The sequence below is a fragment of the Taudactylus pleione genome, unplaced genomic scaffold (genome assembly GCF_031769625.1).
Source record: "Taudactylus pleione unplaced genomic scaffold, aTauple2 ptg000015l, whole genome shotgun sequence".
Classification (NCBI taxonomy): Eukaryota; Metazoa; Chordata; class Amphibia; order Anura; family Myobatrachidae; genus Taudactylus; species Taudactylus pleione.
In genome coordinates, this window is record NW_028284417.1 from 35,384,613 (window position 1) to 35,399,593 (window position 14,981).

The window sequence follows — 14,981 nt, forward strand, 5'->3', positions numbered from 1 at the left end:
GAAACTGGAAGTGAAGCTGATGTACAGCAAACCTCAGATACCGCTGGTGTAAAGGTGCTATAGGAACATGGAGGTAGGCATCCTGGATGTCCAGGGAGACCATATAATCCCCCGGTTCCATAGCCAGAATGATGGAACGCAAAGTTTCCATCCTGAAAGTGGGAAATCTGAGGAACTTGTTCAACGATTTCAGGTTGAGGATATGGCCCTTCTGCTCCATGGGAGGTTTCTGTCCTCCCTGAGCTCACCTTAGGAAACCTGTGTTACGGTTTGACAGGTGTACCACCCCACCGTAACGACATGATGAGACCCATTGGGTTACGAAACCAGAAATAGAGAAGAGTAGTAACCCGTCACGCGTTGAGAAAGCGGAATGGGAACAACCCCTGCTTTCAGCAAGGACTCTATGGCTTCCTGAATCTGCAAGGCCTTGGTCTTGTCCAGAGAAAGACTCGTGCAGAAGAACTGTTGGGGGGGTCTGTGACGGAAGGACAGGGCGTACCCCTGAGAGACCACTTCTCGTACCCAAGCATCCGTGGTGGTATTGCACCAGCACTGGGCGAATTGAAGACGTCTGCCTTCCACTCTGGGATCCCCAGAGAGAGGCCCGTCCCATCAGGCTGAAGGCTTATCCCTCTGGCTTGGAAGCAGGGAGTCTAGTGCTCCAGGCCTGCTTCTATGGTTTAGGGGCAGCCTTGGTTGACGACTGCCTCGGGAAGGACTGACCCTTGGACTTACCCTGAGTACGAAAGGACCAAAAGGCTGAGGTCTTAGCCTTAGAAGGCGCAGCTGCTGATGGCAGAAATGCCGACTTAAACTTTGCCAAGGTATCGACAATTTTGTCCACGTCAGGACCGAACAAAATCTCCCCATTAAAGGGTAAGGCCTCCAGGCCCTTCTTGGAATCCGTGTCCACAAAGACCGGCGAGCAGAGATCGCAGCCACCGAAACTCTGGAAGTCAGAAGACTAGCATCCAAAGACGCTTCTCCAATATAGGAAGTGGCATCCCTCATCTGTCCCACTAAAGCTCTCTGAACCTCCGGAGCTTCCTCAGAAAAAGTATCGTCCAGAACATTGGCCTAGCTCTTAATGGCTTTTGCCACCCAAGAGATGGCCATGGACGGACGGACCACCGCCCCAGAGAGAGAATAAATGGATTTTAAACAAGTCTCCACTTTCCTGTCCATGGGATCCTTTAGGGATGAAATGGATAGCATAGGCAAGGTAGCACTCTTGATTAAGCGAGTGACATGAGAATCCACCGCAGGCAGGGTTTCCCACTTTTTGCAATGACTTGCAGGAAACGGATAACTAGATGCTAAACGTTTCTGCTGCTGGAACCTCTTACTAGGCGACTGCCAGGCCTCCGCCATATGATCAGTCAGCTGGTCAGAGAGAGGAAAAACAGCCAAAGTCACCTTTGCCTGCTTAAAATTTGGATACTTGGACTTAGGGGCCGGGGCTTCATCCTCTATATCAAGAATGGACCGCATTGCCCACACCAATGCCGGGACATTAATGGAAGATTTCGTCTCCACTTCCAAGGCAGGGGAATCTGAATCAGAGTCCTCAGGCAATTCCCCCTCATCCGAGGACACATCTGAGCCTGATAGCTGCGCAGACTGGGATGACATAACAGTGCGTTTTGACGCCTTCTGAGGCTTGTCACTACGCAACATAGTTTGAAAGGCTGAAGATGAAGCCGCCAAACTCTGGACTGAACTGGAGAACACATTCACCCATGGTGGTTGGCCCGCCAGCGGGTGACCGTGGAGGGAACGACGGACTGCTGCGTCACCGGAAGAGACTGAGTATACATAGGGAACCCCATATATGGATTAACAGTCTGAGGCCCAGGGGGAGACTGCAATAATTGCGTTATACCCGGAGAAGGGGGATGGCTGTTTGGGGTAACCCCCTATGGGGGAGAGCAGTTGCGACCGCCAGACGGTCCGCAATGGAAGCCAGCACCTGAGAAAACACCGCCCAAGGAGGATTCTGTCCCGAAGTTAGGGGGTTAGAGGGAGCAGGTAACTGACGGCATTTCAAACGCAGCCCATCCTGTGATAAATCCTCCATATTTACCCCTGTAGCGGAGCGTCTGCAGGAAAGCAGAGTGGGAGCCGTAGAGCGCTCAACTTCCTCATCAGACATGATAAAATATATATACACAGATATATATAGTGAAAAACAAGAGAATTGACAATCAGGCGACTAGTTTGCTAGATGTGTAGATTCACACACAGTAAAATGTACAGTAGATAGGTTAATGGTTTACAAATATAGTTATACCTCAAACCATATAGAGGGGCGTGTTTCACGCTAATTAATAAATATAATAAACCAATAAATAGCAAAGTGCTTAGTGCAAAATATGATATATCTGATTACATCTAGATAAAAAAAAAAAAATTTTTTGTTGAACTCATATAGACAACAAAGTGCTAGTGCAAAAATATAGTGAATCTGAAACAAAGTGCTAGTGCCAAGTATAATAAAAATTATGACAATTTATTGAAAAACAGTGCACATAAAAATATATAAATAAATATGACCATAAAAACAACGACTGGCAGTAAATAGATAAAAACAAAGTAGAGGAAAGTTGATATTTTTAAGCAGCTTATCTGATTGAAGGAGAGAGGTAGTTCTCCACAGTGCCTGAGGTAGCCAACAGTCCCTAAATATGATATATATAGCAACACAACAGGGAAGCTCAGTGTTTACTCTTGGCGCACCCACAAGCATGCAGCACACAAGCCCACAAATATGGCACCGTGTAGCAGACAACAGTATGTGACCGACCTCACAAATACATTAATTTATATAAGTGAGATCCAAGAGAAGCCCTGTCAGGGCTGTAGGAGAAGGAAAGGGATAGTCATAGACTGACAGTAAGTAGAAATAAAGCACAGACAGTCAGCACTAGCAAAAGTCACATACAATGCAGAAAGTTAATACTCACTGCACCTTGTCACTACAATCAACCGCCCAGATTCAACGTCTGGGAGGGCTATAGTGCTGTGTATGCTGTCCTTTAGCAGGGGAGAGGTACACAGGGGGACTGACCACACACTGCCTGTGAGATCTTCGCTGCCACTGGAGAGAAGATGGCCGCCGGAGACCTCAGAGGAGGAGTGGCCGCAGGAGGAAGCAGCTCAGCGTCGCAAGACCTAAGCGGAAAGGCGCGCTAAGCTGAGGAGCCGCTAAACAGGGATGCCTGCCTCCCCTGGCTAGCAAAAATCCCCAGATCTGTACTGGCGTTGCAGCACCAGCAGGGTGTAGGAGCAGCAGCTTGGACGTCCGATGGACAGTCTGATGCTGCTGCTCTGAAGAGTCAATAAAAAATATGAGATATGGTAAGAACTTACCCTTGTTATCTCTATTTCTACGAAGTCCATAGGGTTCCACAGGATACCTTGGGGTATAGGTGTGACGTCAGTCGCAGGGCACCAAAGAGTTAAGCTTTCAGCCTCCCAGGATGCACTAGGTCCCCCTCCTATACCCCGCCCCCGGGCCAAGGCACCTCAGTTAGTTACCAAGCCATAGGCCGGAGGAGGAGAAGGAAGAGAGAGAACAAAGATCTGGACACATACAAGAATCACATTCTCACCAGAGGGAGACGGAAAACCGGTGACCAGAGCAAAGCCCATCTGCAGCACAGGTGCGACAGGGCGGGAGTCCTGTGGAACCCTATGGACTTCGTAGAAATAGAGATAACAAGGGTAAGTTCTTACCATATCTCATATTTTCTACTTCAGGGTCCATAGGCTATCCACAGGATACCTTGGGGATGTCCCAAAGCAGTATCCTTTAAGGGTGGGGACGCTCCTGTGCAGAAAGGAGAATCCGCCGCCCGAAGGAAGCATCCTGAGAGGCGAAGGTGTCAAACCTGTAATACCTCACGAAGGTATGGACAGAAGACCACGTAGCAGCCTTGCAGATCTGAACTGCCGAGGCACCACGTCGAGCTGCCCACGAAGGACCCACAGACCTAGTGGAATGAGCCTTCAGAGAAGGAGGGACCGGTAGGCCTTCATGAAGATAAGCTTCAGAAATAGCCATACGGATCCAGGCTGCCAAAGTTTGCTTTAAAGCAGGCCAACCCTTTTTACGGAAGCCATAGAGGACAAACAAAGCGTCCGACTTCCTAAACGAAGAAGTGCGGTCAACATAAGTCCTTAAGGCCCGCACAACATCCAAAGAGGCCTCACCCACGGAAAGACCCGGTGAGTTAAAGGCCGGAACAACTATTTCCTCGTTAACATGAAACTGGGAAACAACTTTGGGAAGAAACTCGGGCCGAGTGCGGAGCACTGCCCTGTTCCCATAAAAAAACCAAGAAAGGGGGTCTACAAGAAAGAGCCCCTAACTCAGAAACACGTCTGGCCGAAGCAATGGCCAGAAGGAAAACAGTCTTAGCTGTTAGCCATTTAAGATCCACTGAGCCCAGTGGTTCAAACGGCGGTCCTTGGAGAGCCCTCAGGACCACAGCCAAATCCCAAGGCGCCACAGGTGGAACAAAGGGCGGCTGAATGCGGAGAACACCCTGCATAAAGGTGCGCACATCGTGAAACCAGACAGATAGGGCCGAAACCTGTACCTTCAAAGAAGCAAGGCGAAGCCCATGATCTAGTCCCGCTTGCAGGAAGGCGAGAATCCGAGACAGACGAAACTCCCGCGGTGCATAACCTCTCGGTCGACACCACTGGAAGAACGTATGCCACACGCGATGGTATATCCTCGCGGAAGACGGTTTCCGAGCTCGTAACATGGTACGCACCACAGAGCTGGAAAACCCCCGGGACCTCAGCATGGCCGTCTCAACAGCCACGCCGTCAAAGACAGCCGAGTCAGGTCCGGGTGAAGGCAAGGACCCTGAGACAGAAGGTCCGGTCGTAGCGGCAACCGCAGAGGACTGTCCACGGACAGACCCTGAAGGTCTGAGAACCAGTGCCGTCTGGGCCACGCGGGAGCTATCAACAGGAGCGTCCCTCCTTCCTGTTTGAATTTCCGGATTACCCGTGGAAGAAGGGAGACCGGAGGGAACAGGTATGCGAACCGGAACGTCCACCGGACGGACAGAGCATCCACCAGAGATGCCCCTTCGTCTCTTGTGCGAGACCCGTACACCGGCAACTTGTTGTTGTGCCGGGACGCCATGAGGTCGATTTCTGGAAGACCCCACCTGTCCACCAGTAGTTGAAAAACGTCCGGGTGCAGGGACCATTCCCCCGGATGAACGTCCTGGCGACTTAGAAAGTCCGCCTCCCAATTTAGCACTCCCGGGATGAAGACCGCTGATATGGCCGGAAGATTGCGCTCCGCCCAAACCAGGATCCGAGAGACGTCTACGAGAGCCGCCCGACTGCGAGTTCCTCCTTGCCTGTTTATGTAGGCCACGGTGGTAGCGTTGTCCGACTGGACCTGCACCGGGCGACCCTGGAGAAACCGCTGTGCCTGCTGGAGAGCATTGAAGACCGCACGGAGTTCCAAGATATTTATTGGAAGCTCCGCTTCTGTCGGCGTCCACCTGCCCTGGAACAAGTGTGGACCCGAAACTGCTCCCCAGCCCCGAAGACTGGCGTCCGTTGTCAACAGGACCCAATTTGGAACCCAGAACGGACGTCCCTTGTTGAGGTGGGTCGTCTGTAACCACCACGCAAGGGACAGGCGAACCTCCTGGGTGAGCACAATCGTCTGGGACTTCAGAGACTGAGGCAGCCCATTCCACTTGGACAGGATCAGGTGCTGCAGAGGTCTGGAGTGAAACTGGGCGTATTCCACCATGTCGAACACCGACACCATGGAGCCCAGTAACCTCATCGCCGAGTGTAAGGACACCCGGCGGCTGTGCAGGCAACTGCGCACCCTTGACTGTAAAGCAGAGATCTTGTCCTCCGTCACGAAGATCCTTTGCTGTCCCGAGTCCAATAAGGCTCCAAGATGCAGAATCCTCCGAGACGGGATTAGAGTGGACTTCTGCCAGTTGATTAGCCAGCCGTGCCGTTGCAGCAGTGCAATGGTCAGGTCCAAGTGGCGTAACAGGAGCTCTGGAGATCCTGCCACCAATAACAGGTCGTCCAAATACGGCAACATGCGGACTCCCTGCAGCCGCAGAGAAGCCGCCATGACCGCCATCACCTTGGTGAAAACACGTGGTGCTGTTGCCAGGCCAAAAGGTAACGCCCGAAACTGGAAGTGGTCGCTGCGGATTGCAAACCTGAGGAACTGTTGATGGCGCAAAAGAATAGGGACATGCAGGTAAGCGTCCTGTATGTCCCATGACACCAAGTAGTCCCCAGGTTCCAGCGCCAGAATGATGGACCGTAGGGTCTCCATCCGAAACTTCGGGACCCGCAAAGACTTGTTGAGTGCTTTGAGGTTGAGAATCGGACGATATGACCCATTGGGTTTCTGTACCAAAAATAGATTTGAATAGAAACCCTGGCCCCTCTGGGAGAATGGAACAGCCACTATAACTCCAGCCTGGAGCATAGTGTGCAATACCTTCCGCAGCTCCGTAGCCTTGTTCCGGTCTGATGGGAGACCCGTGGTGAAGAAGCGAGCCGGGGGTCTGTGCCGGAAGGAGAGGGCGTATCCGTGGGAAACCACCTCCAGAACCCAAGTGTCTGTCGTAGTGGTCGACCAACACTGGGCGAACTGTAGCAGGCGGCCTCCCACCCTGGGATCCCCCAAAGGGAGGCCCGGACCGTCAGGCCGCAGGCTTGTCATCTGGCTTGGGGGCCGGACGTCTGGTACTCCATGCCTGCTTCCGGGGCTTGACCGATTTCTTAGGGCCAGCCTGTCGAGGAAACGACTGTGGTTTGGGCCTGCCCTGGGCCCTAGATGACCGAAAGGACGATGGTCCCGAACCAGAAGGAGCAGCGGCCGACGGGAGACAAGCAGATTTGGCTGCCGCCAGCGTGGCCACAATCTTATCCAGATCCGGACCGAAGAGAACTTCTCCGGTAAACGGCAACGCTTCCAGACCTTTCTTGGAATCTGCGTCCGCCTTCCAGGATCGCAGCCACAAGGTGCGACGAGCAGCTACCGCTGCTGAAGAAATTCTAGACACCAGAGTACTAATGTCTAGAGCCGCCTCGTTGATGTAGGTGGCCGAATCACGGAGATTGCCAATCAACTCCGCCTGTTCGGCCGGACAGTCGGATTCAAAAGAAGCCTCTAATGAATCCGCCCAGCGCTCCATCGCTCTGGCAACCCAGCAAATGGCCATAGCCGGTCGTGCTGCCCCCCCTGCAAGGGAATAAGCAGATTTCTACCTTGCGGTCCGTAGCATCCTTAAGGGAGGACATGGATGGCATCGGCAATGTGGCACTACGGACAAGACGGGTCACGTGAAAATCCACCTGTGGAGGGGATTCCCACTTAGCAAAATAATTATCCGCGAACGGATAAGCCACCGCCAGGCGTCTCTGCGGCTGGTATCTTTTGCCAGGTTGTTTCCACGCCTCCTCTATATGGTCCACCAACTGACCCGAAAGAGGAAAGACTGTGGCATCGCCCTTCACATCTTTGAAAAAGGCATACTTAGATTTAGCCGCTGGGGGAACTGCGTCCTCAATCACCAAGGCTGTGCGGACCGCCCGAATAAGTCCAGGAATATATACTTTGGACTTAGCATCAGCGTCCTTAGTATGGAGAGGTTCCTGATCGTAAGGATCCAGAATCTCCCCATCATCAGACGTCCCTTCGTCATCCTCATAAGGAGCGGACAGAGACGCCACCGGCCTTTTATGAGGCCGCATCACAGACTCCCCTTGCAACACATCCGACAAGTGCTGTACAGAACTCGTCAGGGAGTTAACCCACGCTGGCTCCTGAGAACCCGGGAGCGGGGAAATAGGGAGACTGTGGGGTACCACCAATTGTCGTGGGAATCCCTGCATGGGTGACGACACCACAGACTGCTGGGACAAACCCATCGGAGTAAACGCGGGCTGCGGAGCTAACTGGCCCACTAAAGCTGTTAACGCCTGAGCGAAACAAGCCCAGGGCGGCTCCTGTACCGGTGCTGTAACCGTAATAGGCCGCGCCATGGACAAACACTGCAGGCAAAGGCCCTCCGCGCTACCCTCCCCCTCCGCTAACGGTACTTTGCACGTGGTACACTGTAGCCGGAGGGGAAAATCACTTTCAGACATGATGGCACCACGTATGTGACCTCTCTCACCAATTAAGTATTAAATAGGCGAGAGACCACCCTGCAGCACCGCAAGGGCTTTAGCAGAAGAACAGGGACAGTAATAAAGCTGACAGTTTAGAGAAGAAAAGTTACAGGCAGCGCTAGCACAGTCACATACAATGCAGAGAAATAACAATTCCTGCACTAACAGCGCTGATCACTCAACTACACAGACACAGGGCCTGGTAGGACACAGCGCTGCATACACAGACCTGAGCCACAGCGGAGGAGAGGTATGCGGGGGGACCCAGACCACGATGCTTCCGTCCAGCGCTTCCAGCAGCGTTCACCATGCGTTCTGGAGAAGATGGCCGCCGAGGAGCAGAGAGGAGGCTGGCCTGGGGGAGGAGCGCTGCCACAGGACCAGTCGGCAGCATGCAGAGAGGGCTGTGTGCAGCGGGGGAGGCGCCGGCTGTGAGACAGGGAAGGCGCGCTCCCCTGGCATGCATTTAACCCCTGGGACGCCGCAGCGCTACCGCTCTGCTGCGGTCCGCTGTCCCAGGGGGTAGTGGAAGCGCAGGTTGGTCGCCTGGCTCCACGCTGCAGCCAGTCCCCAGGGAGCCCCCTGCCTGGGGACTTAGGACCATGTGATCAGCGGGGACCCACCGCGGGACCCCGCTGCTTACCTCTGTCCCCCTTGAATCCGGCCATGGTCCGGAGCATCTGGGGTCACCGCTAGCTGTGACCCCAGACGCCCACCAGCATCCCCGGATCAGTACCGGCGTTCTGGTACTGGCGGGGTGTAGGGAAGACAGCATGGACGTCAGGACTGACTGTCCATGCTGTTCATCCAGATGTGCAGCCACAGCTGCATGAAGAAAAAGCTTCAGGGGCTCTTCTAGCCCCCACTCCAACAGGTGCACCCGACTCCGGCCGGGCACCAAACTAAACTGGGGTGCCTTGGCCCGGGGGCGGGGTATAGGAGGGGGACCTAGTGCATCCTGGGAGGCTGAAAGCTTAACTCTTTGGTGCCCTGCGACTGACGTCACACCTATACCCCAAGGTATCCTGTGGATACCCTATGGACCCTGAAGTAGAAAATGTAATTAAAAGACTCTAAAAAGTAGCTTAGGGACTGCTAAGCAGCCCCCCTACGCGAAGGTGACCCGACTCCGGCCAGGCAAAAACTAAAACTGAGGTGCCTGTGACTGGGGCGGAGTATAGAGGAGGATGGACCCAGTGCATCCTGGGGGCAGCAAAAGCTTTAACTGTGTGGTGCCCATGGATCCAGATCCAGCTATACCCCAAGGTCAACCCTGTGGGCCCCCAAGGTCAACCCTGAAGTAGAAAGTATATTTGTGACAACATGTTTTCACTTTAGTCAGATTCATGTAGTTTTATGGCAATTTATTAGAACCTGTGATCTCAGAGATGCAATGTACTGAGCTAATCTAGTTGAAGAGCATTTAGCATATATACAGAATGTACTAAAATGTTCCAGATTAAGATAAGATGCTTTGCCCGTCAATAGTCAGAATGCCCTAGACTTTGAGTCAGCTCTCCCTTTCAAGCCTTGAGTTTTTGGCCATATTCCTTTTTATACGTATCCTAATGTGTATTTTACAGTATATCGTGTTATGCGATTTGTTGGTTCGGTTAAATCTGCATAGTAACTGATGGAGTATAAGAATGAGTGTATAAACAATATTGGGGGCCACTTCTTCATTCTAGAACTATCCTCATGCTGGCATGGATATCTTGTAATAAAAAAACCTTACTTTTGCGCTTCAAATATTATTTTGTAAATCTGATTATTATTGGGTTAATTGAGACCTCATCAAAAGATGAAATGATCATTTTTGTGTTTACTTAGGTTGCCATTGTCTTCTATTCAGTTTTGCTTAAAGATCTAAAAACACTTCATATGCACAAATAGAGGAAATCAGGAAGGGGCAAACACTATTTAAAGCCACTGTATATAGTGCTGGCATATTCTGTTGCACTTTAACATGTATTAAAATGTAACGGTTTTGCTAAAGGGTAAAAAAAGAAAAACAAATATCACATAGCTAATATTAGTTTACATTTATTTTAACAGACAAGAACCCTTGGCATGTCACATAAAAATAGACATTGATCATATTAGAACTAAGGATTATCATACCAACAATGTCATCTGAGGAATCCTCATCTGGAGGTCTGTTGGTTCTCCTACTCCTCCTGGCCTTCTCAGGACCTCCGCATGAGGACTGATCTTTCACTCTCATTTCTTGCTTCAAACATAAAATAAAAAAGAACAATTTTAAGGGGGGACTATTCAATCAGCAGCTTGGCTGCCCTTCCAGAACGGCACATAGCAACATGACTAGATTGTCTTTGCAGCCCAGAGGTGCTCATGAAAATTAGTTATGTTGAGTCTACCATGATAAGTGGTGACGTGCACAGCCAAACACTGCTCTTACGAGACTAGAATATTAGCATTTGTGTAATGATAGCCCTGTGGTAAACAAAGGCATGGATTGTCTAATAGGCAGCTACTGGGCCAAACCCAGTCTCTACAGAATAAACTGAAATATTTTGGTTAGTTAGAAAATAGAAACCACAGGGATTAAAGGATATGTTGTTCTTCCCCTTTGTGGACATTTTGTTATTGATATTTAGAAGGCACATAGATTTTTTTTTCAATTTCTGGCACCTAATATAAATGTAATGGTTTAGAGAGGTATGTGGAAGTATTGTATTGATGTTAGAAGGATTTTTGGACTTGCAGATGAGAGCTAAAAATGTTTATTCCAACTTTTTACAAAACTTGTATAAAATTACTGAAGATAACTATACAGACATTTTCCTGTACCCCAAAATGCTGGAAAGACTTCATTTGCTGAAAACACATGCTTGCTATCATTTTTCAATCATTAATATAAAAGATATAAAAGTGCAAAAATCAGCCATTTGACACCTTCGGTATTTTGAACCTCTATTACTTTCCTTATTGCCGCTGACAGCCTTCTATATTATCCTGCTATCTCAGTTGTCATTTTTGGGGGTCCAGGATAGTTTCCCCATTTTTTCATGCACTGCTCCCAAGTGACTTATTGTAGGAAAGTTGCACACCCTCGCCGCAAGTACTGCAAATTACATTTTTTTATTAAACAACAAACTTCTCGGGGAAACGTGCATTCGCCTGATGTATGCGAGTTTAATTAATCAAACTCACTCCTAACTGATTTGACTCTATGACATTTTTTAGAAAATGTTCACAATTGGTAAATATATCTATGATAATCTCTATTCCAAATAAAGTGTATGCTACAATCACCAAACAGATGAGAGATATAGACAGAAAAAGCTTGGTATGTTTGTAGTTTTATAGGAGGTCGTGGAAAATGGCTAAGACAGTGCCTGATTCAGACCCGCTCGCGAGCGCTCACAAGCGGGTCGATGGTGCCCTAGTGCGCATGACGGAGGGAGCTCCGTCGTGCGCATGCGCGAAAGCCGCATAGCGATGGCCAGCCGTCACTATGGGTCTCGCACCAAAGGGGGCGTGCTGTCGATGGTGAGTGACAGCACGCCCCCTTTGGCGGGCGTGCCGGGGGCGCTGCTGCCCAGACGGAGGCGTTCTCATGGGAACGCCTACCGTCTGGGGCCGGCCCCACTGACATCACTCCCACTAGTGTCAGTGGGAGTGCTTTTGGCTCTGATAGAGCCAAAAGCACTCCTGGGCTTGCGGCAGCGAGACCCTACCGCAGGGTCTCGTCGCAAGCCCGATGGTCAAGACCATCGCGACCATCATTTTGGCCGCTCGCATAAGCTGTGGGTGGTCACCCACAGCTATGCGAGCGGCCAGGAGGCCGCTCCAATTTTAGGTAGGAGGGCCCTGATTCAGAGCGAGCGCTCTGGTCAGAGCGTCGGCTCTGAATCAGGCCCACAGTTCAATAAGTTTATTCCCAGAAGCAGGTGCCTCACTTTGTACAGCTATACGGGCCATATTCAATTAGCTGCAGGACTTACCACTAGGCTATAGTTCCTAGGTTAAGTGCCTGGAGCTATTAAATTACCGCCCGCGACTAGACACGAGGGTGCACACAACGTGATTTCTGCTCGCACCCTTCTCAGAGGCTAGTCACGTTGTATAGTGTGTATCCCCAAATCCACCCAATTCATCATTTGATGAATTTGGTCCAATCATCATTTGATGAATTGGGTCATCACATCTTCCCATAAAATGTGCTGCACGTAAGATGGGACAATGCCACGGACGACAAAGTGTTGTTACATTAAGCATGTAACGATATATATTGCGTTGTTGTATGGCAGATATCACAGTGTGTACTGCGGTGATAGACATTGTAACATCGCATCGGCGTGTAGCTGGCTCGAGACATCTAAGAGGTGTGTACCCAGCTTTAGCCATAAATGAGGTTAAACTGAGCAGTATTTTATGGAATTTTTGCGTGATGTTTACATTTTTCCACAGAGCGCCTCATCACAACCCCACGCCTCTCCAAGTGCCTGGAGTCAAAACAAGGCACCAAATGGAGAAATTTCTCATCACCTGCACCTCTCAGAAGCAGTACATGCAGGGCCGGTTCTATATATACAATGTTACACGGCCGAGTATGGCGCCACATAGCGGGAGCCCTGGGTGCAACATGCTAATTTCAATATACCCCCGACTGCAGGCGCAGATGAGCTTGGGTAGACTGTATCACTGCGAAACAGCTGCCGTTCCCGGGCTTGTAAGGGGCGGCCCCTTTGTATGGAAGGAGCAAGGTGACGCCATGCGAGCAGGGGCTGGCTGGACGCTGCAGTGGGTGAGACTGGAAGCTGTGTTGGCTATTTTCTATGAGACTGGAAGCTGTGGCGGCTGCTCAGTGTGCTCGGCTTCTCAGTAAGAAAAAAAAAACCGGTGAGCTGAGACTGGATGTTGGAGCAGCCCAGTAGCAGCATGAGGAGCACAGATGAGGACAAGTGGATGATGGCAAGGACTGCCTCGGAGGTGAAAATCTCTGGAAACTGGAAACTTGACGAGGGACTAAAGATAGGCGTCTAAATACTGACGCCTATCTTTAGCCTGACGCCGAAATTCTGACACCCGGCATCACAAAAGAAGGTGAGCCGGGGCTCTGTAGCTGTTAGCCGTGAGGGTTAGGATTAGGCACCCCCGGGGGGACTTGGGGTTAGCCCCCCTTCCCGGGGAGGGAGGGAGGGAGGGAGGGAGGGAGGGAGGGAGGGAGGGTTAGGCTAGGGGAAAGTGGGTTTAGGGTTAGGCACCACTGGGGGGAGGTTAGGGTTAGGCACCCCCTCGGGAGGGTTAGGTTTAGGGTGCGGGAAGGGAGAGGATTAGGTTTAGGCACCCCTGGAGGGGACTTAGGGTTAGGTACTTACGAGCCCTAGTCAGATCTTTATTGTTCGGCCTTCCACTGTCGGTATTTAGATCCGGCGGCATTACATCCCGATTCCGTAATACACTGCTGTAACTTTTATCATCAGAGGGAGAAGGAGAGGGAGAGAGAGAGAGAGAAAAGAAAGCACCCTGCCTTCCAGCGCCCCGCTGAAACAGCCTGCGAGTTCTGTCTTCCACCCGCGGTGTCTTGCAGGTGGGGAAAACGGCAGAGCAGCGGTCATGCGCCCGGCATCCATTCACACTGACCGCGGCTTGGGGGCTGTCCGGCATGTCCGTAAGTGCCGGGCACACCCCCAAGGGTGACGAAAAGGGAAAGCGTCATAAAGACATGCCCCCTTTTCATTGGCCACACACCCTTTTCGGACACGAGTGCAGAAGTGCCCTTGTTCTAGGTCCGGCGCCCTGCCTGCCGCCGGACCTAGAGTGAACACTAGGCATTTCTTCGGTTAGTATTAGGGTTAGGTTTCGGGATTAGAGAGTTAGGCAATAGGGGCAGGGTTAGGGTTAGGCTGTGGGGGGGTTAGTGTACTCACCTAGTTGTAGTGTTCACTTTAGCTCCGGTGGCAGGAAGGTTGCCGGAGCGAGAGAGGGCAATTCCGCGGGCGCTTTTCGGGTGCGAGCACCCGAAAAGGGGGCTTGGCCATTGAGAAGGGGGCGTGTCTATAAGACACGTCACCTTTTCGTCAGTCTTGGGGGCGTGTCCGGCACATATGGACACGCCGGGCAGCCCCCAAGCGCTGCTGACAGGTAGAATAGATGCCGGGCGAATGCGCCCAGCGTCTATTCACTGGCAGTGACTGGGTCACCACACATTTCCCCACCCGCGGGACACTGCGACCCGCGGGTGAAGACGGCACCCGCAGGCTGTCTTAGCGGTGCACTGTGCGGTGAGGGCAGGGTGCTTTTTTGCCCTCCAGGAGGAGGGCAGGGCGCAGCGCCCCGCTAAAACAGCCTAGAGGGAACGCTATAGTCGGGTACGGGATTCTGTCTAGCGTTCCTGCTAGGCTGTTTTAGCGGGGCGCGGCGCCCTGCCCTCTTTCTGGAAGGCAAAAAGCGCCCTGCCCTCCAGAAGGAGGGCAAAAAGCGTCCTGCCCTAACAGCCTGCGGGAACCGCCGTCACCCGCGGGTCGCAGTGTCCCGCGGGTGAAGAAATGTGCTGTGACCCGGTCACCGCCGGAGAATAGACGCCGGTCGCATGCGCCCGGCATCTATTCTCCCTGTCTGCAGGGCTTGGGGGCTGCCCGGCGTGTCCGTAAGTGCCGGGCACGCCCCCAAGAGTGCCGAAAAGGGGACGCGTCTTATAGACACGCCCCCTTTTCGATGACCACGCCCCCTTCTCGGTCGCGCGCGCATGAACATGCCCTCTCTAGCTCCGGCGCCCTGCCTCCCGTCGGAGCTAGAGGGAACACTACTGTCTGTTGGGATAC

The 14,981-nt window shown here is 51.8% G+C and overlaps 1 protein-coding gene across 11 annotated transcripts in view; it reads right to left on the bottom strand.

Moving 5' to 3' along the window:
• Positions 1-14,981, bottom strand: part of USP45 (ubiquitin specific peptidase 45) — a 293,573-nt gene that overhangs the window by 273,369 nt on the left and 5,223 nt on the right. For 7 of the 11 annotated variants that reach the window (XM_088472232.1, XM_088472241.1, XM_088472216.1 and 4 more), the window contains exon 2: positions 10,312-10,420. In XM_088472232.1, coding sequence (XP_088328358.1) covers positions 10,312-10,420 — 109 coding nt within the window. The remainder of the gene's footprint in view (positions 1-10,311; positions 10,421-14,981) is intronic. The other 4 variants (XM_088472266.1, XM_088472244.1, XM_088472242.1 and 1 more) reach the window with 1 other exon arrangement.